Below are 22,956 nucleotides of genomic sequence, written 5' to 3'. Positions count from 1 at the left end.
CTCTTTTTTCTAAACTGAGCACCTGATGGCTTTGAACTTTTCTTGTCCGTCTTCCATTGGGTTTAATTTTGCACTCCAGTATGAACACCCACCCCCCAACCCGAGGATCACGCCCTCTCCTCTCTGTGCAGCAGGCGCACCTCGCAAACGGAGGGTGCCCTTACTCCCAGCAAATGGGTGATAGAAAACCAATCGGTGCCTATGACATTCCCGATATGCGCTGGCATGACGTCGCCCGTTTCAAAAACCGCTACTGCATGTGTGAGAGGTCGCCATGGTTGAAATGGAGGCGCGATACAGAGGAAACACATGTCAAGGATAACTACCTAAGCACTTAGCCTACTGCTTACCTTATTTGGAGTCCAGTTGAAAAGGAAAGTCTTCTCAGGAAGCTGAACGACAAAAATAAATGTTAAAGGAGCTAAAAATCAGTGGTCAAGGTGATATTGACTCCACATGCATCCTTTAACATAGCTTCCACACAGTGTCCGTTAAAATAATTTAAAAAAAAAGAGATTATAAATATGCAGGCAAGACTAGACACCTAAATCTGCATCTGTACTTTTACTGAAGTGTGATTTTAAATGCAGCACACTAACTTTTCACAATATGTTTTTTTACAGTTTGTCTTTTAAGGTTGCAAAGAGCTGCACTTTCTTGATTAACATTAAACACTTATAGATGAACACTACACAATTCAAGTGTAACTTATCATATTATATTATTTTTATTATTATTATTATTATTATTATTATTATTATTATTATTATTATTACTTCAAGATTATCTCCCATACCTCCAGAGAAATTTCCAAGTTCACCTTCTCGACATCATTGGTGTTGATGACTTCTGTATTTCTACAGAATCCAGTCCAGGCTATGGGGGGTGGGAAAAAACATGCAGTCAAATTTGCATTTATATTTTAGATGCTTCTCTTGAAAAATGTCCCTAATAATGAAAACAATATATTAATACCGATTCCCAAGATGCACAAGAGGACAGACAACTTCATCGTGGAGAGATTAATTTATAATGCAGAAGACACACACTTACCACAGGCACTTGAGTCTGTGGTAAGTGTGCACTTCCTATCGGGGAAATACAGGAAATGTCTCACTTACTACCTTACAACACAGTTTTACAGACCTGTGAAAGTGGTCTACTTACATGTAGTTTTACATATAAATCAGTCAATTGACAACACATGTTTCTTTCTTTAGAGCTGAAAGAATGCCACATAGAGGTGGGAGGGTTGCCATATTCACAGCGGCACAAGAAACCCTCATTGCAGATATGGTCCGTGAGAACAACTGCATTAGACTCCGAGAGATCAGAGACAAAGTCATTGCAGATAATGTAAACTTTGAGAACATTGATGCTGTCAGCGTGTCCACAATAGACCGAGTTCTCCGGCGCCAACAGATGAGGATGAAACAGGTCTACAGGGTTCCCTTTGAGCGCAACTCTGCGCGACACATAGGACAACGTTACGAGTATGTGCAAGTACGTATACATCCATGTCCACAGTACAGTTAGTGGACATACTGTGTTGCTTAGTGGCCTACATTACTTCTGGACAATACTGTGCTACCTGATTGACCGTTCTGAACACCTGTACGCTTTCCCATGTTCACAGAGGATAATGCAGTTGGACGCGATGGCCAGACCCCATGAGTACCTCTTCCTGGATGAGGCTGGCTTCAACCTCCAGAAACTAAGGCGAAGAGGCCGTAACATCATTGGCCAGAGAGCCATCACTGAGGTCCCTGGCCAATGGGGGGGGGGGGGGGGTAATATTACTCTTTGTGCAGCTATGGGTACGGAGGGGCTTGTCCACCGGCATGCTGTCCTTGGGTCTTACAACACCCAACGTCTCCTCACCTTCCTAGAGGAGCTAAAAGACATCCTCCTGGACCGTCAACAACACCATCCTAGGCTAGCACATCACATGTATGTGATCATTTGGGACAACGTCCGCTTCCACAAGACACACCAAATCAGAGAGTGGTTCACCACCAACAGTGACCACTTTTTAAACGTCTGTCTGCCACCCTACTCCCCTTTCCTGAACCCTATAGAGGAGTTCTTCTCATCATGGAGATGGAAGGTGTATGACAGACAGCCATACACAAGAGAGAACCTCGTACGGGCAATGGAGCTGGCCTGTGCTGACATCCCAGTGGAGGCCTTCCAGGGATGGATTCGCCATTCCAGGGCGTTTTTCCCGCGGTGCCTAGCAAGGGACAATATAGCCTGTGATGTGGATGAGGTGATGTGGCCCAATGCAGCTCGGCGACATGATGCCGCACAGTGACTGTGTGTAATACTGTAAAATGACCGTGTAGACAATAAAAAAGACTTCACACCCTGATCATGTTTCCGAGAGTACTGTTGTGTGCGATAGATTGTTTTTGCATTGAGTTGTGTTACAGTAGTGTACGTACATGCAGGATGTTTTTATAGATTTATAGTCTTCATGTGAAACTCACAAATCTAAATGCCTAATCCTCTGCAGGGTTCTATGACGATCCGTTACTGTACAGTTTATAAAAATATGCATTGGCAGTTATGAACCAAAGAACCTTCTCACAAATTGAGCATTGTTTTCAATTGTTTTGCTGTAGTGTGTAATGCTGTGTATAGTGTTTACAGTTTTGACAGCTTCGAGCTGCTCTCTTGGTGTGGGAGTTTGAGTTTTGCAGTGGGAAGGTGTGGTTGTGTTTATGTAGCCTTAGAGAAGGGTGTTGTGTTTGGCCATTGGGGGACCTGGTGGTAACGTTTGTGACGTGTTTTAGCATTTGAGAAAAACTGTAATAAAACTTTTTAATCTAACCATTTTGCCTCCTTGTCTCTTTTTCGACCTGGATACTTTGTTACTTTCCCTCATCCCCTGGACCTTTTTAGGGGAACCTAACACAAAGACGATTGCAGAAATGCAGGTATACCACCTAAACCCACTTACTCTTTCAGCTGTAGCACAAAAAGTCGTGAAACCAAAACTTGCTGATTGTTATGTGCAACAATTATGCAAATATGTTAACATTTACGAACAGGCAATTAAACAGGAAGCGAACGTTTTAAGATGTACCAACACCGCAGGAGCACTTTCGTTCCTACATTCATTTTAGTCTCAGTTCCCCCATGAATGTCTTATTTACACAGGATGTTTCACAAACATACTAATATTAAGAAGGTAAAAATTTCAGAGCTCAGGTTTAATGGGATAAAAGGTTACACATATTTTATTCAAACATCAGTTTTATTTACAATCATTTCAGGCACTAGTGAAGCAGGAAGAACTGCCCTGCCATATTTTTTTAAGAACCTGGAACACATGGTGGCATTTTTTGCAAATATACAAACATATTAGTAACAAAACAGGAAGAAAACATTTGACATTTTTATTTAAACTTTGGCCTCAATGTAATAATTTTCAGAGAATTTCCAGTGAGAGCCTCATCAGGCTACCATAAGCACTAGAAACTGAGTCTAACTCAGCTTTAGTTTAAAGAAAAAAGGGCCACAGAAACAACTACATGTGACATTGTTAGGCCTTGAAATGAACATCTCGCTGTGGTGCAGCACCTTCTGCTTTCATAATACCGCATCTCGCCTCTGCCTAGCCTATTTTGAGAATACAACCCTGTTATTTTTCTTCAGGTTTTTTATCACTCTTTTCAGTCTCCTTTGTCAACACTGCTCTCCTGCAGTCCCAGGACTCTCTCCAAACGTTTGGCCCTAATGGGAGGCAACTGTTCGTACATGTCGAAGCCGAGCTGTAAGTGATGCTGGGGCAGACGGAAGAGCAGCAAGTGACTCCTCAACACCTGGAAATGAGAGAATGACAGTGAGAAAGATGTGAGAGGAGCAGCAGGAGTGATTGTGTGAACCAGATATTCCCAACAAGACATGCTTGTGCCCCATGTGGACCCTGCTGTTACCAGGGGGGATAGAGACACCAGCTGAGGTTAAACACACGCGTTTCCTTTTTCATACTGACTGTTACACACTATGTGATTTAACCAGACCTGGTGTTTACATGCTAGGCTGGACGTGCACTTAATCAGAACAGTATGAAATGTGCACAAGTGACAGCTCCTCGCATGCCTCTGCCTCAATGACCATCTTTCATTGATCACCTCCCTGAAGATGGATTTCTGTCGTCAATGAAGTGCAGCACTTCCCGTTACGGAAATAAAAGTACTTATTAACAACATACTCTCCCCCGAAAATCAGGGCCTTGTTCCAGAAAGCAGCTTTAGTAGAATTTGTTCACCCTGAGATGACGAGCTCAGTGAGTTTTCTGTTCCATGATGAGGGCTAACTGAACCCAACCTGCTCCCTGCCACATTTCTGAAACAAACGCTGATTCCTCTCCTCCTGCTGCTCCTGAACCCGCTGCCTGACACGTAGTTTGATTTAGTCGTTCATGTAAATACGTCAAAGCCCATATTTGCACTAGTTTAAAAATATAAAATCCCCACTTGACAGTAGGAAACAGACAGCGATCACTGCACACTCTGAATATTATCAGTTTAAAACAATAAATCTTTAAGCTTTTGACCTTTCAAGCCAAGAAGAACTAAATATTTGCCCCCATTGAGCTCCACAAACATGCAAAACTAAGTGATTCAAAATTCAAAACCTACTACGTTTCTAAATATAACTGCAGGACATGCAGGCCTATAATGAAACAGTGTTTTGCAAATGCACTCAACTGAAGTGAGGCCACTACTTAAAACCTGGATTTAAAGAACTAATGTACTTTTCACTATTTCTATCATACATATAAACCTTTTAAAATATCCATGCTCACAGTGAGGTCACCGTATGTGTAAGTAATCCCAGTGAGCTGAAAGCTCAGACTTCATAATGTTCTAAACAATCGGCTTCAGACAGTTTTCTAATTTGGTCTCATAAGAGCTCTGGCTTTGAGCACAGAAGTCCTACCAATCTGCTGTTTACATCTGGATTAAATGGATGGAAGGAGGAAGGAGAGAGCTAAAAGAGGAACTAAAGCGGCTGTGCAAAGCCCAGTACAAAATAAATAAGGATTATTTTGTATTGTGAGTCACACAAATCTACTCCAGTACAGTCCAAGAATAGAAATGTGGAGCTAAGACTGAGCACAATAGCTCCACTTTGGTAAAGCACGCAATGAAAACAGTGAGAGTTTAGCAAGACTGTAATAACTAAATCATCAAGAAGCAGAGAGGCAAGGGGGGAGAATGAGTAATCAATGAACACAGCATGTAAAGACCAGAGGCAGAAAGAGAGCAGGAAAACTACCAGTGCATGCTAAAAGGAGAGGAGTACCTCGTCAGTCAGGTAGTAGATCTTCCTCAACATACTGTGTCGAGCGGTTTCAACCTCCTGGAAAAGAACAAGGGAATTCAAGATCAAAGCCTGGCTTGTACACTTTATGTCTCCGTGTTTAATGCTGCTCCACTGCACGTATGAATGTTTTCAGCTTCACCCCTCTAAAATAATGCCTTTGTGAATTGAGCAAATATGATGTGTTTCTCATTTTAACTTCAAACACTTGCAGCCAATTCAAAGTTACAAACCCATGAATAAATAGAAATATTATGAGGACTGGTTTTGTGCATTTGTCAAATTGTCAAGACTTTCACCCAACAAGCTCCTTTTTGATCCAAAAATGTACAAAAGCAGATGTAGAAGCTGTTCCCACAAACCCAGGGTCTATTCAGAGCAGCTGCAGGACATGTGGCAGCCGGGTTTAGCTTTCACTGCCATTGATACAAAGGACAATCTTAATATGAATGCACACCTAAAACATTCAGATAAAGCAGAGCAACTCAGTGCTCAGTGTGTCAAGTGTTGCTGTACCTGTGCAGCAGCATCCTGAGAGAAGATGAAGGAGTTCACGTGAGACAAAGCAGCCACATATAAGACAGGACACCAGGAGCGCTTCAAAGTCCCAGTTACCAAAGAGCGGAAGTAGAGACGGAGGAGAGGGAGGGAATCTTCAGGTGGGGAGGTGAACCTCTCGATAGGAATGGACAGCTTCAAATGACAAGACAGACATATAAACAATAAATAACTTATTATAACAGGAAGTGGAAAAATCACTTCAACAGAGATCATTACGCCATCATCGTTACCTGTTCTAGAGTGACCCCCAGAGACCTCAGCATCCCCACGTGCTCGCCAAACACCGCCAGCCTCATGGTGGTGCTGTACCTCCTCTGCAGGGGCAAGAGGACCCAGCAACCAAACAGCCGGTCTCCAAAAGACACAGCTTCATACTGGGACACAAGGGCTGAATACAAGTCCTGGAATGAGGCCAGACCTGGAGGAGGGACGTTCAGGTCCAAAGAGTCCAGCTTGGTGCTCCTGAAAATGAAGGGTCACTGTTAACTTTTAGAGATTAGTTGGTGTAAAAGAAAAAGCTAAATGTGTCATATCAGACCTGGTGAGCAGTCTGAACAGACCCCAGGTCAGCCTCTGAACGGGTCTCTCCAGGAACAAGTCACTGGAACAGAGGAACACACAGGACAGGCGGGCGAACTTGGCGACAGGGAGGACCACCTACAGCATGACACAGAAGCAATCAATTTATGTGATAAGGAAACAGATCTACAGAAGAAACATCTGAAGGGTGTAGGTTTTCTTTGTAACTCCATTGCATGTACAAAGTACTTCTCTATGAAAATTGTGAACTATCTTAAAATATATGTGAACTATATTTTAAGACTAGCACTAATAAACTGACAAATAATTGACATTTGATTTACTGTGAAAGGAGAATATGAAGTAAAAGTTATAGATTTTGGATAACTGCGCCTGCTAGTCACCTAACACAGCAAGCACGTCAGACATCCTACATCAGTTTCTATAGAGTAAAACAAGCACATACCAAAAGAAGTCACATATTCAGACACTCGGTGACTCCAGAATGAATACAGCGAACGTTTATCATGGCCTCTAACTCTGCCTTCCCCTCTCTACCACCCCTCTGCCTCTTTCTAAAGTGTTACTATGACAGCATCTCACTATCTCACGCACAAAAAAATTAGTGTGCTTGTTTGTCTCTGTCCATAAACTCCTCCCACACCATCTGGAGTTGAGCAACCAAACTTGGTATACAGGTGCATTTGTGGCGCTTGAAGGTTCCTATCTATATCATATATTAAAGGTGTCATTATGTTGCTTAGCAACTGCCTAGCAATGAACTGAAATGGCCTATATTTAGCAATTATGGACCTGTAACAACTTATAAAAGCTTCATATCATTTTTATTTCCTGAAAATAACTAATTTATATACAAAAAAGTTGAACTATGCATGATACATTACGCCACCATCACGCTGCCTGGCAACCAACTAGTAACAGACTAACAGGACGTGTTTTTAGCCTCGATGGACCTGCAACCTCTTATGAAGGCATCCTTCTGTTTTCATTTCATGACAATAACATCTGTGTTATATGACCAGAAGTTGCATCATACAAGCCTAGCGATGACCTCACATAAAAGCCAAAATGGCACGAGCTAAACGACAAACAACAGCATCTACCACATCTATGTTTTCATTTTTTAAATGTGATTAAGTACATCAGTTTGCCAAACAGGCCAAACAATTCAGTAGTATGTGCATGTACTAGTTATATTACTATATAATGGATCAGTTCTGCTGTTACTGATATACATTTTGTTGGCTGACATGGAATATATAAAACTTTTCCATTTATATGTACAACAACCCCACAAAATTGCCTATTAATTAAATGTGTTAATAATCAGATTTCTATGTGGTCTCCGCTGAGACTTGACACCAAAGCCCTCTGAGAAAATTCAGACGGGCAACTGACTTGACTTGTTTGAATACCTTTAGCGCTTCCTCCCTCCAGACCTCCAGCAGCAGCAACCACTGCAGACAGTGAGTCACAGCCTGCAGAGCCCCCTGAGGAAGCTCCTCCACTGCCAGCCCTCCACCATCAGACACCCCTGATTGCTCATACAGGCTGAGAAGTGGAAGGAAAGGCCAATCAGATGGCAGGATGGGACCTGTGAGCTCTGGCAAGAGATGACTTTTGATCCAGGGGTTGTGGCCCAGGAGAGCATCTCTGGACACTATTACAGACGACTCCAGGTGGGCCAGGTGAGTGAGGAAGCAACCTCGTATGGATGGCAGCTGGACACAGGCTTCTCTCAGGAGAGCCCCGACAGTCTGGAGAGAGGGAGAGGTGTCCTTTTGTGTTTCCTCATGAAGCTTCAGCTCCCCCAGCTCCACAGCCTCAGGTCCTCCGCTGTGTCCTTCTCTGGAAATCAAAGAAACAGACATAAACACCCTGATAATTTAATAAGCGAAGAAACAGAACGAGAAATTTTTGATGGAAATGGGTCATTTGTTCATTTAATCTTATTTCAAAGAAATTAAATTTTATATATAATGTCGTTAGCAAAATTAGAGGACAACCATCAGTCACATTTTTGAGGCACTAATTTAAACATCGATTTAGACAAACTATCAAAATAAAAAGTAATTATAAAAATTCAGGCACTTTAGAGTAATATTGTAGGTGCTTCACTTATCTCAGATTAAACTGATTAAAGGTAAACATACGATATAAAGTCCTTGCTGAAGACAATGGTGGAGAGCAGTTCATGTACCAGGTATTCACTGCCTGGCAATAACCAAGGCAGTACAACTAGCGCCACCTGGTGGTAAAGTGAGGCATGTTTTGCTATTTCTGAGTCGAGGGGAACCTGAGAGAGGTAAAACAGAGGGGAAAAAATAACATGATTAGGTTAAAATAAATAATTAAACATCAACAAGTGAGCAGATAAAATCTGATCTTATGCTCAAAACACCAAAATCAAGTAGAAAAGGGCTGCACCCATTTTCATTCCATACAAGGCAAAAATAAATGAACTAGCCAGGAATCATACAAGCTGCGGCATAAGAAGGAAACTAAAGCCTGAAAGAAAAATGGTTTAAAATACTGTATAACATGGCTAAACTGAGCTCAACATTAAAGATGGAGTGGACGTACCAGTCTGTGAGCCAGTCGCAGCAGCAGGTAGAGGAGGTGGTGTTCGTGACGTAGAAGCCAAGCCTTGGTGTGAGACAGGCTGGGTGTAGCCCGACTGCAGCTGCGCAGGTAACCAGTCACAGGCTCCGACAGAAGCAGTCCGGTGAACTAGTGAGTGAGAGCGGGGACATCTAAATATACGATCAGCCAATCACATGGCAGCATTTAGGCACGACGTTGAGGTCAAGACGACCTCTTAAAATTCAAGCTGAGCATCAGAATGACACGGCATGGCCGTTACTGCCAGATGGATGCATACATTTAAAGCATGCAGAAGAGCATCTCTCAGTGCACAACATATCGAGCCTCGAAGCCTGTCAGCTAAGAAGAGAAAATTAACACTACAAGCCATGTGGACTCACCACAACTGAACAAAAGATTAGAAAACAATAAGTCTTGATTTCTGCTGCGACATTCAGTCAGAATTTGAAATAAAAACCTAAATCATGGATCCATCCTGCCTTGTATCAATGACTCAGGGTGGTGATAGTGGGCCCCTTAGTATCAGCTGAGCTCACTGTACTCAGGTGACCTCCATAGTTAGTGGATCCTAATCCAATAGAGCAGCTATGGGATGTGGTCATCATGTTCAGCCAAAAAATGTGTGTGATGCTATCATGTCAATATTTACCAAAACCTTAGAGGAATGTTTCCAGCACCTCGTTGAATCATTGCCACAAACAATTAAGGCAAAAGTTCTGAAGGCAAAAAGGGAATCTAACCTCATACTACAAAGGTGTACCTAACAATGTGCCCCAGAGTGCAAAGAGTACCCATACCTTCATTACAAGGAGAGTCCACATGCTTTACTCATTAGTTCTATGTTTTGGTTGGACATAAACGAAGCAGAAAATGTATAAAACCAGCAAACAACAACAAAATAAAAACACCCCAAGGACAGTCAGTCCTACCTTGCTGCTGAGGCCTTTATGGATCCCTGTGATCGTCTCCAATAGGAGCCCCAGTCCAGTCAGAAGAGGGAAAGGGGAGCTGGGAGCAACCAGCCCCGGACGATTCCTCCATCCCATGCACGCCAATCCAGGGAGGTTATTAGTGATTTCTGGGCCCAGAGGTATAGCCTGAGCATTACACACTACAGAGGAAGACCTGGTGTGGAAAAAAACATTAAACTGTGCTGTTATAATGTGTATGTGTTAGTCCCCATAGGGAAATAGTTCCTCTGCATTTAACCCATTCACCCAGTGAAGCAGTGGGCAGCCACCAATGCAGCGCCCGGGGAGCAGTGTGCAGGGACGGTACCTTGCTCAGGGGTACCTCAGGGTAGCCGTTCAGTGGAGTCGAACCCCCGACCTTCCGATCATGGGGCCACCACTCTACCTACTGAGCTATCCCTGCCCAACTTTTTTTTTTTTTTTAAATAATAATGAATGATGTTAAAGGTTCAACTCAAACACAAATTTTGTGGAAAAAAGGCTAAATTGCCATCTGTTTTCAGACATACTTGAGATTCTTTATCAGGCCTTGCACAACACTGTGAGACATCAGAGGGAGAAGAGCATCAGATGTCAGCAGCTCGAGCTCTTGAAGAGTCTCCACGGGCTTGAAACAGTTCTGTGGAGCAACATGTTCATCAGTTTCAAGGAATTTGAGACGTAAACAGCGAACAAGATAATCCTCAAGTTCCTCTTTGTCACATGTAGCGCACAACAGGACATAATTAGCTGCATTCTCACTGTTGCTTAAACTGAGCGTGCAGAAGGAAGGATACACGATGACCACTCGCCAGCTGGGAAATCACATGACATCAAATTTTAACTTAGCATAAGTAACAATAAATATGAAACATCTCATTTATGGAAGGGAAAGGCAGGAAATACCTGTCTGGAGAGCTGATGGTAGTACGCTTCTAGGTAAACAAGGTAAACTGGTATCAGAGTGAGGCTGCCGTCTTTCTGAAGTGGATCATCGAGGTTCTTAATAAAACCCTTCAAATGCCCCATTAAGGATGTCTGCAACCCTGTGACATGACCCCAAGATACAGGAGGAGGGGGAGGGCACTCTTCTCCACCGGAGCTGCAGTGAAAGCAGAGGAACTGACATGTAAGATCAGAGCGTTCAAGCCAACACTGCTTCCTCCAGATTCTCTAGCAGAATGGCTTCATTGATCTGTACCTGACCATCCCAGCCTGGAGCTCCTGATGGCAGCCAGCTGTGTGTGTAACTTGCGTGAGCAGAGAAAGCAGAGCCAAAAACCGCTGGAGCTGCAGAGGTTGCAGAGGATCTGAGGCAGGTGGAAGTCTGTGAACAGACTGCAGTGCTGTCACTAAGGCTGGATACAGGTCTCTGCGGGAAAACACAGCAAATCAAAGCAATTAAATACTCACTGTGAGTGAAGAGGAGAGCCTGGCTCTTACGTTTGGACAGAGCGCGAAGGGAGCCACATACAATATAAACTGGTAAGGGACCCTTTATCTAGCAGGCTGTTGGCTCATCATAAAGTAAATGTGCAAATTCCTGATAGAATCATTTGCAAATTTTCTATCTCAGTGTAGATACAGACATTAATTGTTTACATTTTATTCTATTTTCTCACTAGTGCATCAACATAGCAACATTTTTTTAAATATGACAGATATAACTGTGTTAAGAAATGTGGCAGTAATCGCTCTCACATTATAACTTACATGTATAATTTGCACGCCTGTCCATAGCCGGCTGCTACGGCCCACAGCCTGTAGGCCTCTGTGGTGATCCTGAGGGACTCGGTCGGCTCCAGCAGCAGCTCGTTGGGCTCTGCACTCAGGAGATGAGACAATCGCTCACTCGCTCCCAGAGAGTTTAACTGGAAAGGCCAAAAAAGAAGGCACAACACCGATTACCCTTCTTTCCAGCGGTCTCCACAGAGGATGTTTATTTGGCACAGATTTTACACCTTTCTGATGCAACCCTCCCATTTATCCTGGTTAGGACTGGTACTAGGAGCACACTAGCTTATAACCACTGGTCTCAAACCAGGGATCTTTTGAGTGCAAGCCAAATGTGTTTTCCCACTACAGTACACCGATGAGCCCCCAAAAACATGTTTGCTACTAATATTAAAAACAGGAATACATCATAAGTAACGCTAAACACTGTTTTTATAGCTTTTGTCTTAAAAGTCGGCCCCTGGACTGGCAGCTTGCAGAATCAATGCATTATAAATCTCATTACTCGAGTATCTTTGCAGTTAAAAAATTACACTTATTGATTTTACCAGTCTTGCACAGGCATGTCTGCCAGAGGTAGCCAAAACTCTTAGAAGCTTCATTGCGCTGGAAAGTGGAAGTCCATAAATGGACTGAGATGATGGTGACCAGGAAGTGGGAAGAAACTCTGACATTACTGTCTCCATCAGACGAGGACAATCCAACACCTGAGAATGGGATACACCAAGAGGTATTTCAGCTATGAAGGACTTTGAGTTTAAAGACTTCTCAGTTGTTAAAAAGTTGCTGTTGTTACCTGCGTAGCAGATGAGGAGGAATGCCTAGCAATGCGAGTCAGGATCTCCAGGACATCCTGAACCACCCGAGGTGACGGTCGGACCACCTCGAGAATGTAACGCAGCCTGGGGAGCAGTTTCATTTTTAACAAACCCTGAAATCAGAAACCTTTGATCAGTTTCCATCCACAGGTCACGAAGGCAACATGTAGAATGCAAAAAAAGAAGGGATATTGAGATCTTCACCTTGACAGCATCCTGTCTGGCCACTTCATGATCGCTCTTCCTCTCTTCTTTCTCCTTGGCCGTCTCCTTCATACTTTCATCCAGCCCTTCATCCTCCTCATCTTCTTCCTCCTGAGCAGATGGCAGCAGGGGGAAGGAAGCCAGACCGCAAAACCAGGAAAAAGTGCAGTCCAGACACTCCTGAGTGAGGGAACTCATTTGTAAGAGGAACTTGACTGGGGTTTCAGACACTTGTACTCATTTACAGTAAAGGAACAGTGTATTCTATTCTATTCAGCTGATGTGTTTTAAAAGATATTATCCGATAATGAGTCAATGCTGTGCTGTTTATGCACAAATCATCGAAATAAAGCTTTGAGTTTTACATGATATAGTTCTTTCTTTATATTAGTCCTCAGTATGAGGACAAATTTCTGTGATATTTGTATTTATTTATTTGCTTTTTTCAAATAGTGCATATAGAAAATTACAAAGAGTAAATTAGTGCAGGTTAAACAATTATTATTATTATTATTTTTATTATATTACTATTGCAATATTTGGCTTTATGCTTTATAATCTTACTTCATCTTCTGCACACACAAGCAGTGCTTTAAGAGCGTGCACAGCTGCAGACATCACTCCCTCCACGCTATCGTCCAATGCAAAGCGGAGCAGAAAGAGCAGGCCGGCGTCGAGCAGAGTAGACGTCACGCTGCCTTTCAGAACTGACACGTATTCCCCAGCACACGCCTGCAAAAAAAAAAAGAAGAAGAAGAAAAAAATCCAGCAACATGACAGAGGCACGCTTCTTAAAGCTAAGAGTGGAACTTCATGCGTCTAGGTTCTGGTACCTTTGAGAGGATGTTCGCCAGAGTGCTGAGCGACAGCGTCCTCTGCTGGATGACCTGACTCCGAGACAGCAGGAAGAGTTCCTGCAGGGAATAACCTGCCCGCTGGGGACAAATGTCAAGATGAGATCTCATGATAAGAGTTTATACATTTTTACAGGTGCAGATATGAGAAGAACTGAATTTAAATGAATGAGAAAGAAATTGAGTCTGATGGGATCAATCAGACTGAATAATAACAGAGAAAACTTACAGATAAATGGTGAATGGATAGGTACTTATTAGTGCTTTTCTACTCTTACTGAGCTCTCAAAGTGTGTTTCACTACAAACCTCAATCTTATTTAAATCCTCTGCAGTCTTGTTTTTGTACTTCAGTAAAAAAACATGACATAAACTTAAAATTAAGCCACAGGTTGTGATATTTAATCTACACGCACAATCCAGTAGGTTCTACTGTGTTCTACCAAGGAGTCAACTGGAACTTGACATTGTTGTCATTTTATAAAAGCATCACTCCAATTTTAAGGAGGTAAAGTTGTCTTTTTGTTGTGACTTTGTGCTGACTGACCTCAGGCTCCTCTCCATGGTGGTGGAGGCCCAGGTGCGTTGGCAGATCCTCAGTGGGCGGAATTAAAGTCCCCGCGAAGTCAAAACGAGCCTGCATGGCCTATCAGGACACACAAAAACAACGGAAAGTGTTGAATAAAATACAGAATTTTAACTAGATCTTTCATTACTTGCAAGTCAAATACCAGATCTTACTTTCTTGGTTCCTTTCCTTCTGGGTTCAGGCAAGTCTCTCAACCACTCCAACTTCTCCGGCTCCAGCTTATCCATGTGGACCCATTCCTTCTGAGGCTTCACTGGCAGATCCTCCTCTGTATTCACAGACGCATCCATTGTGGTAAAAACAGCGTAGCATTGTAAATGAAAATGACAATTAGTTAGCCAAAAACAACTTCTCCAAACAATTTTAGAAGCTGCATCTGCTGCAAAAACCTCAGCACTCATTAAACGTGACTAGAAGCTTAAACAATCTGGCTATTAATTGTAGCCAATGCAAGCAGGACAGAATAACATAATGAAGTTCTAACTTTTTGGGGGGTTCGTGTGATGTATAAGCAACAAATTAAGGGGTGAAGTTGATTTTTGCATTTTCTGAAATAAAACTTCAAAGAGAGGCTTCTATCACTCCAAATGGAGATATGAATCAGTTTTAGCCATGCAGCAACTACATCTGACATTAAGTTACACAGTGAGAGGATGGACAAGTACGAGAGCGGAAAAGCGTGCAGAAATGAGAAGAAGATATTTGACCGGGAAGTGAGGGAATGCTGGTTAACAGCTAAGTGTCATCGTCTCTTTAAAAAGTGGATAAAATTGGTCTCCTTAAGCAAATTTAAGATCCCAGAAATGAGGATTCAATCTTACCAGGAAAGCAGGCACAGGAACAATGTGAAAGTGTGCTATTGCATAGGCACACTTAATAACAACATCATCCACATATATTAGAATCTAACTTTCATCTTAATCACCAGCAGCAGAGAGCAGAAACTGGTGTTGAATTTGAATAAATCATACCCGTCACAGCAGGTGGTGGCGCTGACAGCTCCTCCTCCTCTCCTTCCATCTCCACCTCTTGGGGTTTCTGACACAACACTGCAGCACTGCAGGAGCCTGACTCTCTGCTCACATCCTGAACTGGAGGATCTTCTGTGCCACTTTTGTCCTTGGGGTGTTTGGATGGGGAGGGAAAGGATGGGACGCTCTGTGCTTTGCGAGATCTAACAAAGTCCACCAGTCTAGGATCTGAGAAGCAAAAATAACTGCATTACATGCTGTACAGAAATGGTGATAAAAAAAAGTGTGATGTACGTGACTAGTACATCTAAATGGATAGAAAATCCACCCCATCACATCTTAATTATAACGTGCATTATAAAGAAAAGATCCTGCCGACAACATCAATGCCTACCGAGCTGAAACAAGAGCTTCTTCTGCTCCTCGAGTATCTCAGACTGGGACATGGCTTGGAGCTTGGCCTGGTTTTCCATGTGGATCCTCATGGTCTCTCCTGAGCTATCGGGACCCTGAAGCCCCTGCCCGGACACCAACCTGGGACCGGAGACTGCTGCTGGTTCTACTGAACAGAGAGACAAAGAGGATGGTATAGAAGGGAGGAAAAATATTTTTCAGAAAGTGTTACTACTGCTGAAAATATGTAATTCCTAAATTCTTCGAAAACACACAAATAAACTGAGACCTGTGTTGCATTTGTGATATTAATGGTTAACCCCACCTGCAGCATCACACTGATCTGTATCCATAGTAGTTTCTGGGGTTGGAGCAGCTTCAGATAAACTATGTAATGTTGTCTTGCACTCTTTTAGTTTCTGGGCAGCAATCTGACGAGCAAAGATGCTCTTCTTTCCTCCAGCTGATGACAGAGGTGCCTGCAGGGAGGGAACAAAAAAACCAGGATTATTTCACACGACACCAAATGAATGCAAAAATAGCATGCCATCGTACGAAGAGGGGGTGACTTACTGCAATAAATATAATAACTGATTATGAATCTATAGTGGCTGATAAGAAATTTTAAAATTTAAAGAAGAGATAATATTATTGACCTTTACCTGATTGCTGGTTTCTGAGCGGTGCAGCACTTTGGGGAAAGCCATGCCTGTAAATGCTGGTAGAGATATTGGAGTGGAGCTGGTATCTCTCTCCTTGACACAAAAAAAATACACATACGTAAAATAAATAACTAAAAGAATCCCAAACTATGGATACACCAAACAAGACATTAAACAAGTCTAACTGAGAACAGACAAGAAGCTTCCACTTACAACAATTCTGGAGAGAACGGCACTGATGTGAGTGTCGTGTCTGTCCAGCCTTTCCTCGGCATCCTCATCCTCAAAGGTGACACGACTCGCTTTAAAGCGAGACTTCTTAGGAGGGGCTGGGGTCAGAGAAGGGAGCTGATCTGGAAGATCTGCATTTAAGAGAACAGCTGAGCTTTAGCTACTTACACAAGAGACCCCAAAAAGTTAAAATCAGACAAGTTTTAAAACACAATATGCTCTTGTGAAAAATCTGTGTCATCTGTAACCTTCAATGGTGACCACATCCCTCTGGCTCCCTTCATTCTCCCCACTCTGCCCTTCTCCCTCTCCAGCTTCTCCTCTCCTCTTGTCAGGGCGGCGGACAACACTGGCGGCGGAGGGAGCGCCTGAAGTGAGAAAGTGCTCCTGCTCTCTCAGGAGGTCTGCCTCTGAGTCAGTTGGCTTGGGACGCCGCAACATTGCTGTTAAGGACACAAAGAGGACATTAAACATAGGCATCTTGGGAATATTTTAACAGCAAAACAAGCCTTTGTAGCCACAGCTGGTCTGCATGTTGTTACGCAAAGCCTATGTTATCTTATATTACAACAGTCTTTCAATTTCCTACTTACTTTAGGGAATTTTATAAACAAAAATATATTTAAGTTTGAGTAAACTTCACGTAAAAAAAATGTTTAATGATATTGTTAATAATACCATTTTTAATATGCAGGGAAAACCCTGACTTTATCCCAGCCCATCACCTTCCAACACCTAATCCTAACACAAGTCTTATTAATAGACGCATCTGTTGTGTCAGGCTGTTTCATTGCTGTGTTTATCTGAGACTCAGGTTCGTCAGGTTGGAAACTACAAATACAATCTGTGGTTGGAGATCATAGTCAGTGGAATTTGACAGTGTCATGCCCGTAGTGCTAACTAAGCCCATATAAGAGGGCATTAAAGGATAAAAATACACTATCTTCAATTAAGCGTTTAGACATTAATAAATAGTGATTATATGAAAGGAGTTGGGGGGGTTTTCATCCATTTTTCACGTGTAGTTAAGTTTACCGCGGATGAATGTAACGTACAGCTGACGCTAGCTTGAATTCCATCACAGTTCCTTTTTATCTGGAGCTAAATTTGTCCAAAACAGTACCAAGGAGTATAAATTTAAACTATCTGTTTTTTGCTATTTGAAAATCTTGATAATAGCGGGAGCTAACCTTCATTTATTAGCTGGACCTTTGAAGAATCCACACAAGACTCTGCAGCTCGCACGGAAGATTTTTGATGTGACACAACAAGGCGGAAGGGGAAAACGTACTCCGGGAACCTTCAAAATAAAAGCCCCATCAGCATTAAAAAGTGCGGGAGACATTTCCTTATTTATTCCTTCCTTCCTTCTTCTTCCAAGGCTACTGGGTAATTTGTGGATTGAAAATATAAATTCTAATGAGTTGTTGTGCAAACACTTTTAACGCGTCTCGGAAACTGAGTTTACAGTGTAAACAATGCATTTGATGTGCAAGCTTTACCTATAAAATCTGACGTTTCTCTTTCCTTTCTTTAGGAACCGGCTTGGCTTCACCATGTCCAAGTTCACGTCAATCATTTGGCCTAAAGTTATTTTATTTGGGGACTCCATCACACAGGTTAGATAGTGTTTACACTTTAATCTATTTTACTATTTGTCTGCTCAATCACTGTCCACTTTGACTGTTAGTGTGGAAATAATTAATCGGTGCTGTTGATTTTTTCAGGTTTCATTTCAACCCAATGGGTGGGGAGCAGAAATTGCCGATAAACTTGCAAGGTGTGTAGTTCCATTTAAATTGCATTCCCTTCATAATAGCTCTCACTTCCAAACAGGTAAAAATACACACTTCTTCTAAGAGAAATTGTGCTTGTGTTATGCAGCAGTTGCTTAATGTGACTGATCTCTGTATCTGCGATTTTATTTTGCCTTTAGAAAATGTGATGTTATAAACAGAGGACTGTCCGGCTATAACTCCAGATGGGGCAAGATTGTTCTTCCTCGCCTCATAAACCCTGAAAATTCAGCAGACAGCAAGATAGAAGCAGTTACCATTTTCTTCGGAGCCAATGACAGTGCATTGGAAGGTACAGCTTCACTGGAGCATGCTCACTCTTGTTATAATTTAACAGATACTTGCACATTTGCAGTGATCTACACTAGGGGTGTCTAACATAAGGCCTGGAGGGCCAGAATCGGCCTGACAGAGATTCCATTCACAGGCCATTTTATTAGGTACGGATTGCTAGTGCCACTTTAGACCACCTTTAGCTTTTAGGCCTGTCTTATTTCTTTATGGCATAGATTCAAGTGCTGGAAACATTTCTCAGAGATTTTTGGCTATGTTGACATGATAGCATCATAGACCTGCTGCACATCCATGATGTGAATCTCATATTCCACCACATTCCAAAGGCCCTCTATCAGTTTGAGATCTTCCGATTGTGGAGGCCGTATAAGTTCAGTGAACTCACTGTCATGTTCAACAAGCCAGTGTGAGACAATCTGGGCATTGTGGCGTTCAGTCTGCAGTTTCCTCAGTTTCCTGTTCTTACCGGACAGCAGTTGTACCCGGTGTGGTCTTCTGTTGCTGTAACCCATCTGCTTCAAGGTTCACGCATTCAGAGAGGCTAGTCTGGACAACGTAGTTGTATGCAAGTTGAAAAACTGAGAGCAGCCCATCTATCACCAACAACTATGCCACTTAAATCACTTTTTCTCCTATTTCAATGCTCAGTTTGAACTTCAGCAGGTCATCTTCACCATGTCTACGTGTCTATATGCGCTAAACTGCTGTGATCGGGCGATTAGATATTTGTGTTAACAAACAGGTATACCTAGTGCTGGTCAAGTTACTTGAAAAAAGTAATCAGTACCTAATTACTGATTACTTCCCCCAAAAAGTAATCCCGTTACTTTACTGATTACTTATTTTCAAAGTAATTAATTACTTACTTACTTGCTTACTTTTTAAAAACTTGATTTACAACCTGAATAGGTGATAAAGCGATAGATCTCTCAGCCCAATTCTACTTTTTCTACATAATCCATCATACAAAATGTAATCAAATGGAAAAGTCTCTTTTTAAAACTTGTTTTATTAGTTTTAATCTTTTAACTTTATGCATCAAGCAAAAATTAAATTAAATGCAACATTCTCTGACCGGAAGAAATTAGTTTAACATTTAAACCTATTTCCTGCACATTCCAGCACATAAAATAAAATATTTTTTGTGTTTACACTCAGTCTTTCAAATAAATGCAAGTGAAACACAGCAGCAAATAAATAAAATCAAAGACTCAGCAGTCCTTTTGCTCTATTTTCACCTGTAAAGCAGGCGGAGGTTTGCCCTGGTGCAGGTGAGCCGCAGCGGTCAGTGGAAGAATCCGCGAGTTTCTCTGTGAATTTCCCGCTCCGTCGTTGCGCACTCGGTGCTTGCTTGGAAGTTTAGGGTTTTTTTCGCTGTAAAAAGAAGTTTTCTTCACACGCAGTGAACAGCGGGCGCTAATGTTTTTGTCACTTTTTACAGAATCAAACTCAAAGTAAGGTCAGTACTTCCGCGCTTTAAACGCTGCACGCTCATACTCTCTCCTGCACTCCATATATTATCTGCACATAGCTGATTGCCACGAACGTCGCACTCGCTTACGTCACTGTCATGACACATTCTTGCAAAAAAAAAAAATCACGGTTTTAGTAACGCAGCGTTCCTACGGGAAAGTAACGGTAATCTAATTACTGTTTTTGCAATAGTAATCCCTTACTTTACTCGTTACTTGAAAAAAGTAATCGGATTACAGTAACGCGTTATTGCCCATCTCTGGTGGCCAGTGGGTGTTTATTGGCATCTTGAGAGTTTCCAACAATGTCATGACTGGTAGTCAAGACATCACAGACCATATTGGCTTGGACAGCTGGATTTATTGCTGGATTTTTTTAAAAAAGTCACCGGCTCTCCTCACGGATGAATCCTCATTTCTCTGCTGTTCTTATTATACATTAATGACTGCTGGGAACATTTTTTTTTGTGATGACAAGAGACTGCTGGATGTTTATTATAATGTCTCAATTGCAAGTGCCACAGCCTTAAATGAATTTTTATGACATATTTTTATTAATAAATGTGTCTGTATATTATCATCTCCTTGTTTACAGGTAAGAGCCAGCAGCATGTGCCTGTGCACGAGTATTCTGAGAACCTGAAGGAGATGACCAGGTTTCTGGCCTCTGCTGGCGTAACTGCTGACAGAGTTATATTCATCACACCTCCCCCCTTGCATGAGCCATCTTGGGAGAAGGAGTGCATTCTTAAAGGTAACAGGAGCTTTTCTCCTTCTTCATTCCTGTCTTTTTACACACCCAGTCCTACGCAGATCCTGAGCATCCCTTTGCGTCTCCTGCAGGATGTCCTCTCAATCGCCACAACTCTGTAGCGGGGCAGTATGCACAGGCGTGTGTCGAAGCTGCTGGTCAGTGTGGTGTAGACGTCCTGGATCTCTGGACACTCATGCAAAAAGATGGACAGGTGAGGATCAATACTTCTAGCTGCTGTTTGTTGCTGATATTGAGTCTTTTGGCATTCAGGTGCTGCAGTAATCCAATGAGATCCATAACATAAAAAAACAAATGCTTTCTCAAATGAATAACAAACATTTTTTTTATTATAATTTCATTATTTTGTCAGATTTTCTGGTATTAAACGGTTAATTTTAATATTGCCAATCAATATTATAATGTATATAATTTTTTATGCACTCACTGTGATTTCCTTTTTTAAAATCTGATATGATCTTGTATTCCTGTATACAGTGTTTCTGTTTTCAGGTCTTTTGGCCTCAGATGTCTTATTTTATCATCTTTTGTACAGGACTACACGGTCTACCTGTCTGATGGGCTGCATCTCTCAGAGAAAGGAAACCAGTTTGTGGCCCAGCATCTGTGGAGGCTGCTGGAGAGCCATGTGGCTGACCTGCCCTTCATCCTGCCCTACTGGGGAGACGTGGACGCCAAGAGCCCCGAGAGCAGCCTGCTCTGTGATCAGTGAAGGACACTTGTTTCACGATTGTGCAGAGAGCCTTATAGTAGATTGCATCATGCAAATCAACATGCAAAAAGGTTCATAAGAATTAATGTGTCAAATGCTAGACCATGTATGAAAGCACAATAAAGATTTTTACATTTTTTTTTATATTCTGTGGCATGCCTGGATAGAAATCATAGGAAGACTTATACATAAAAAGCTTCACTTGAGCATCTACTCCCAGCATTTTTACACAAATGTCAAAACTTTCTACTCCTTAAATTTTAAAAACAGGCTTGTTACTTTAGTTTTAACACATTTGATCAGAGTCATTATTTGATGGTGTTGCATGCCTTATTTTTTTTTCTTTTTTGCAGATGAGCCATTTTAAATAAAGAGGTGGTTTATTTAGTGGACTTTAAACACAGTTTGCTGAGGCATTATGGAGTATATGACACCTTTGGGTGGATCCAGTGGTTGACCCACTGAGACAGACTTTTTAAAAAAAAATATATATACAGTATATGCAGGCCTTCAAACTGATTCAGCCTGAACAATAAGGCAATCCTAATGGTGTAGCTGGTGATTCCTTTTGGGTTTTGTTTTTAGGCTCAACACCCGATTGTGCAGTTGTCTGTAAGTTGTGGCCTCTATTCTTTAGCATCTAGCTGGCGCTGCAGAAGAAGACCGAGCTTAAAGGGAGTAACGTTGAAAGCTCACTTCTCTCAGAGATGGAGAAAGAAAGGACTGCCCAATGTGATTTAACACATTTTCTTAATAAACTGAAAGCCTAAAGAAAATGTGTTAAATCAGATATTGAATCTGTTTATGATGTAAAATAATGGGGGGGGGGGTCATATTCTGCAACAAAAAAAATATGATAATCTGAGCTATGCTAACTTTGTGTTATTTAAATGGTGGTTGAAATATGTTTGATGGATTTAAAGTAAAGCACTTTGTTGGACAGTAGCTACAGTGTTCATGGGCAGATGTTAATGATCCTTAGATGCATTTGCTGAATTCCACCTTTATACAAACTTGATAGGATTTAGTGTAAAGACGGTATAAACAGTATACTGTAAATGTAGGGGATGGAAATGAGCGAAGACATGAAAATCTGCTTACATCCTGTTGAATTCAGTTGTGCAAATCCACAAAGCGCAGTAAACCTCAGAGTAGGAGTAGGATAGTAGATGCTGCTATAAAACTACTATAAAGATCACAGTGACTTGTGATTCTTTTTCCCCTGCTGATTTCTCGTTTCCTCACCTCCCATATCTCACTTTAACCCAACTGAACTCAGTTTCCTGTTTAGGTGTTGAGGCAACATCACCCTCTAGAATGTAGGCAACAGAAAATAAAGCTTTTTTTTTTTTTTTTTTTATAACTGATTCAAGCTGAGTTCATTCATTAGAATAAAAAATTAGTTTTTGTGCACAAAGGGCCTGTGAAAACACAGAAAACTGATATCTAAACATTCTGGTCAGTAC

At 41.8% G+C, this 22,956-nt stretch overlaps 2 protein-coding genes and 1 pseudogene across 5 annotated transcripts; 2 read left to right on the top strand and 1 right to left on the bottom strand.

Annotated features, from left to right (window-relative positions):
- Nucleotides 1-1,178: 1,178 nt before the first annotated feature.
- On the top strand, nucleotides 1,179-2,364 carry LOC146686508 (uncharacterized; annotated as a pseudogene).
- Nucleotides 2,365-3,196: 832 nt separating this feature from the next.
- Nucleotides 3,197-17,694, bottom strand: rpap1 (RNA polymerase II associated protein 1). Of its 4 annotated transcripts, none has more exons than XM_085441209.1 (27): nucleotides 17,635-17,694; nucleotides 16,693-16,887; nucleotides 16,427-16,575; nucleotides 16,208-16,306; nucleotides 15,877-16,030; nucleotides 15,553-15,720; nucleotides 15,159-15,386; nucleotides 14,340-14,455; nucleotides 14,146-14,244; nucleotides 13,579-13,680; nucleotides 13,310-13,477; nucleotides 12,746-12,925; nucleotides 12,520-12,654; nucleotides 12,272-12,430; nucleotides 11,703-11,860; nucleotides 11,191-11,361; nucleotides 10,896-11,091; nucleotides 10,520-10,629; nucleotides 9,969-10,164; nucleotides 9,019-9,165; nucleotides 8,589-8,731; nucleotides 7,851-8,283; nucleotides 6,434-6,552; nucleotides 6,126-6,357; nucleotides 5,851-6,027; nucleotides 5,317-5,373; nucleotides 3,197-3,827 (listed from the first exon to the last, which is right to left on the bottom strand). In XM_085441209.1, exons 2-27 carry the CDS (start codon nucleotides 16,883-16,885, stop codon nucleotides 3,678-3,680), a joined length of 4,239 nt encoding a protein of 1,412 aa, XP_085297335.1. In that variant the 5' UTR covers nucleotides 16,886-16,887; nucleotides 17,635-17,694; the 3' UTR covers nucleotides 3,197-3,677. The 4 variants fall into 4 exon arrangements, with proteins under 4 accessions (XP_085297335.1, XP_085297337.1, XP_085297338.1 ...); XM_085441211.1 differs by having other exon boundaries at nucleotides 15,553-15,717; XM_085441212.1 differs by having other exon boundaries at nucleotides 16,214-16,306.
- Nucleotides 17,695-17,749: 55 nt separating this feature from the next.
- iah1 (isoamyl acetate hydrolyzing esterase 1 (putative)) lies at nucleotides 17,750-21,634 on the top strand. Its single transcript, XM_085441214.1, has 7 exons — nucleotides 17,750-17,833; nucleotides 17,982-18,063; nucleotides 18,172-18,224; nucleotides 18,381-18,532; nucleotides 20,602-20,760; nucleotides 20,850-20,971; nucleotides 21,314-21,634. Exons 2-7 carry the CDS (start codon nucleotides 18,001-18,003, stop codon nucleotides 21,488-21,490), a joined length of 726 nt encoding a protein of 241 aa, XP_085297340.1. The 5' UTR covers nucleotides 17,750-17,833; nucleotides 17,982-18,000; the 3' UTR covers nucleotides 21,491-21,634.
- Nucleotides 21,635-22,956: the final 1,322 nt, after the last annotated feature.

The sequence above is a fragment of the Copadichromis virginalis genome, linkage group LG19 (genome assembly GCF_057382275.1).
Source record: "Copadichromis virginalis isolate Kocher_CV1m ecotype Utaka linkage group LG19, C_Virginalis_male_GT1.1, whole genome shotgun sequence".
Lineage (NCBI taxonomy): Eukaryota > Metazoa > Chordata > Actinopteri > Cichliformes > Cichlidae > Copadichromis > Copadichromis virginalis.
Note: the sequence above shows the minus strand (reverse complement) of the source record. Positions and strands in the feature narration are given on the sequence as shown.

Bases quoted from the DNA above. Each gene is read 5' to 3' on its own strand.
- rpap1 (XM_085441209.1), bottom strand. From the start codon at position 16,885: ATGTTGCGGCGTCCCAAGCCAACTGACTCAGAGGCAGACCTCCTGAGA. The intron at 15,387-15,552 runs GTAGGCATTGAT...TTTGCTTCTCAG, and splicing joins GAAGCTCTTGTTTCAGCTCG to ATCCTAGACTGGTGGACTTT. The intron at 6,028-6,125 runs GTAACGATGATG...TGTCATTTGAAG, and splicing joins TGGGGGTCACTCTAGAACAG to CTGTCCATTCCTATCGAGAG.
- iah1 (XM_085441214.1), top strand. From the start codon at position 18,001: ATGTCCAAGTTCACGTCAATCATTTGGCCTAAAGTTATTTTATTTGGG. The intron at 18,064-18,171 runs GTTAGATAGTGT...TGATTTTTTCAG, and splicing joins TTGGGGACTCCATCACACAG to GTTTCATTTCAACCCAATGG. The intron at 18,225-18,380 runs GTGTGTAGTTCC...TTTTGCCTTTAG, and splicing joins ATTGCCGATAAACTTGCAAG to AAAATGTGATGTTATAAACA.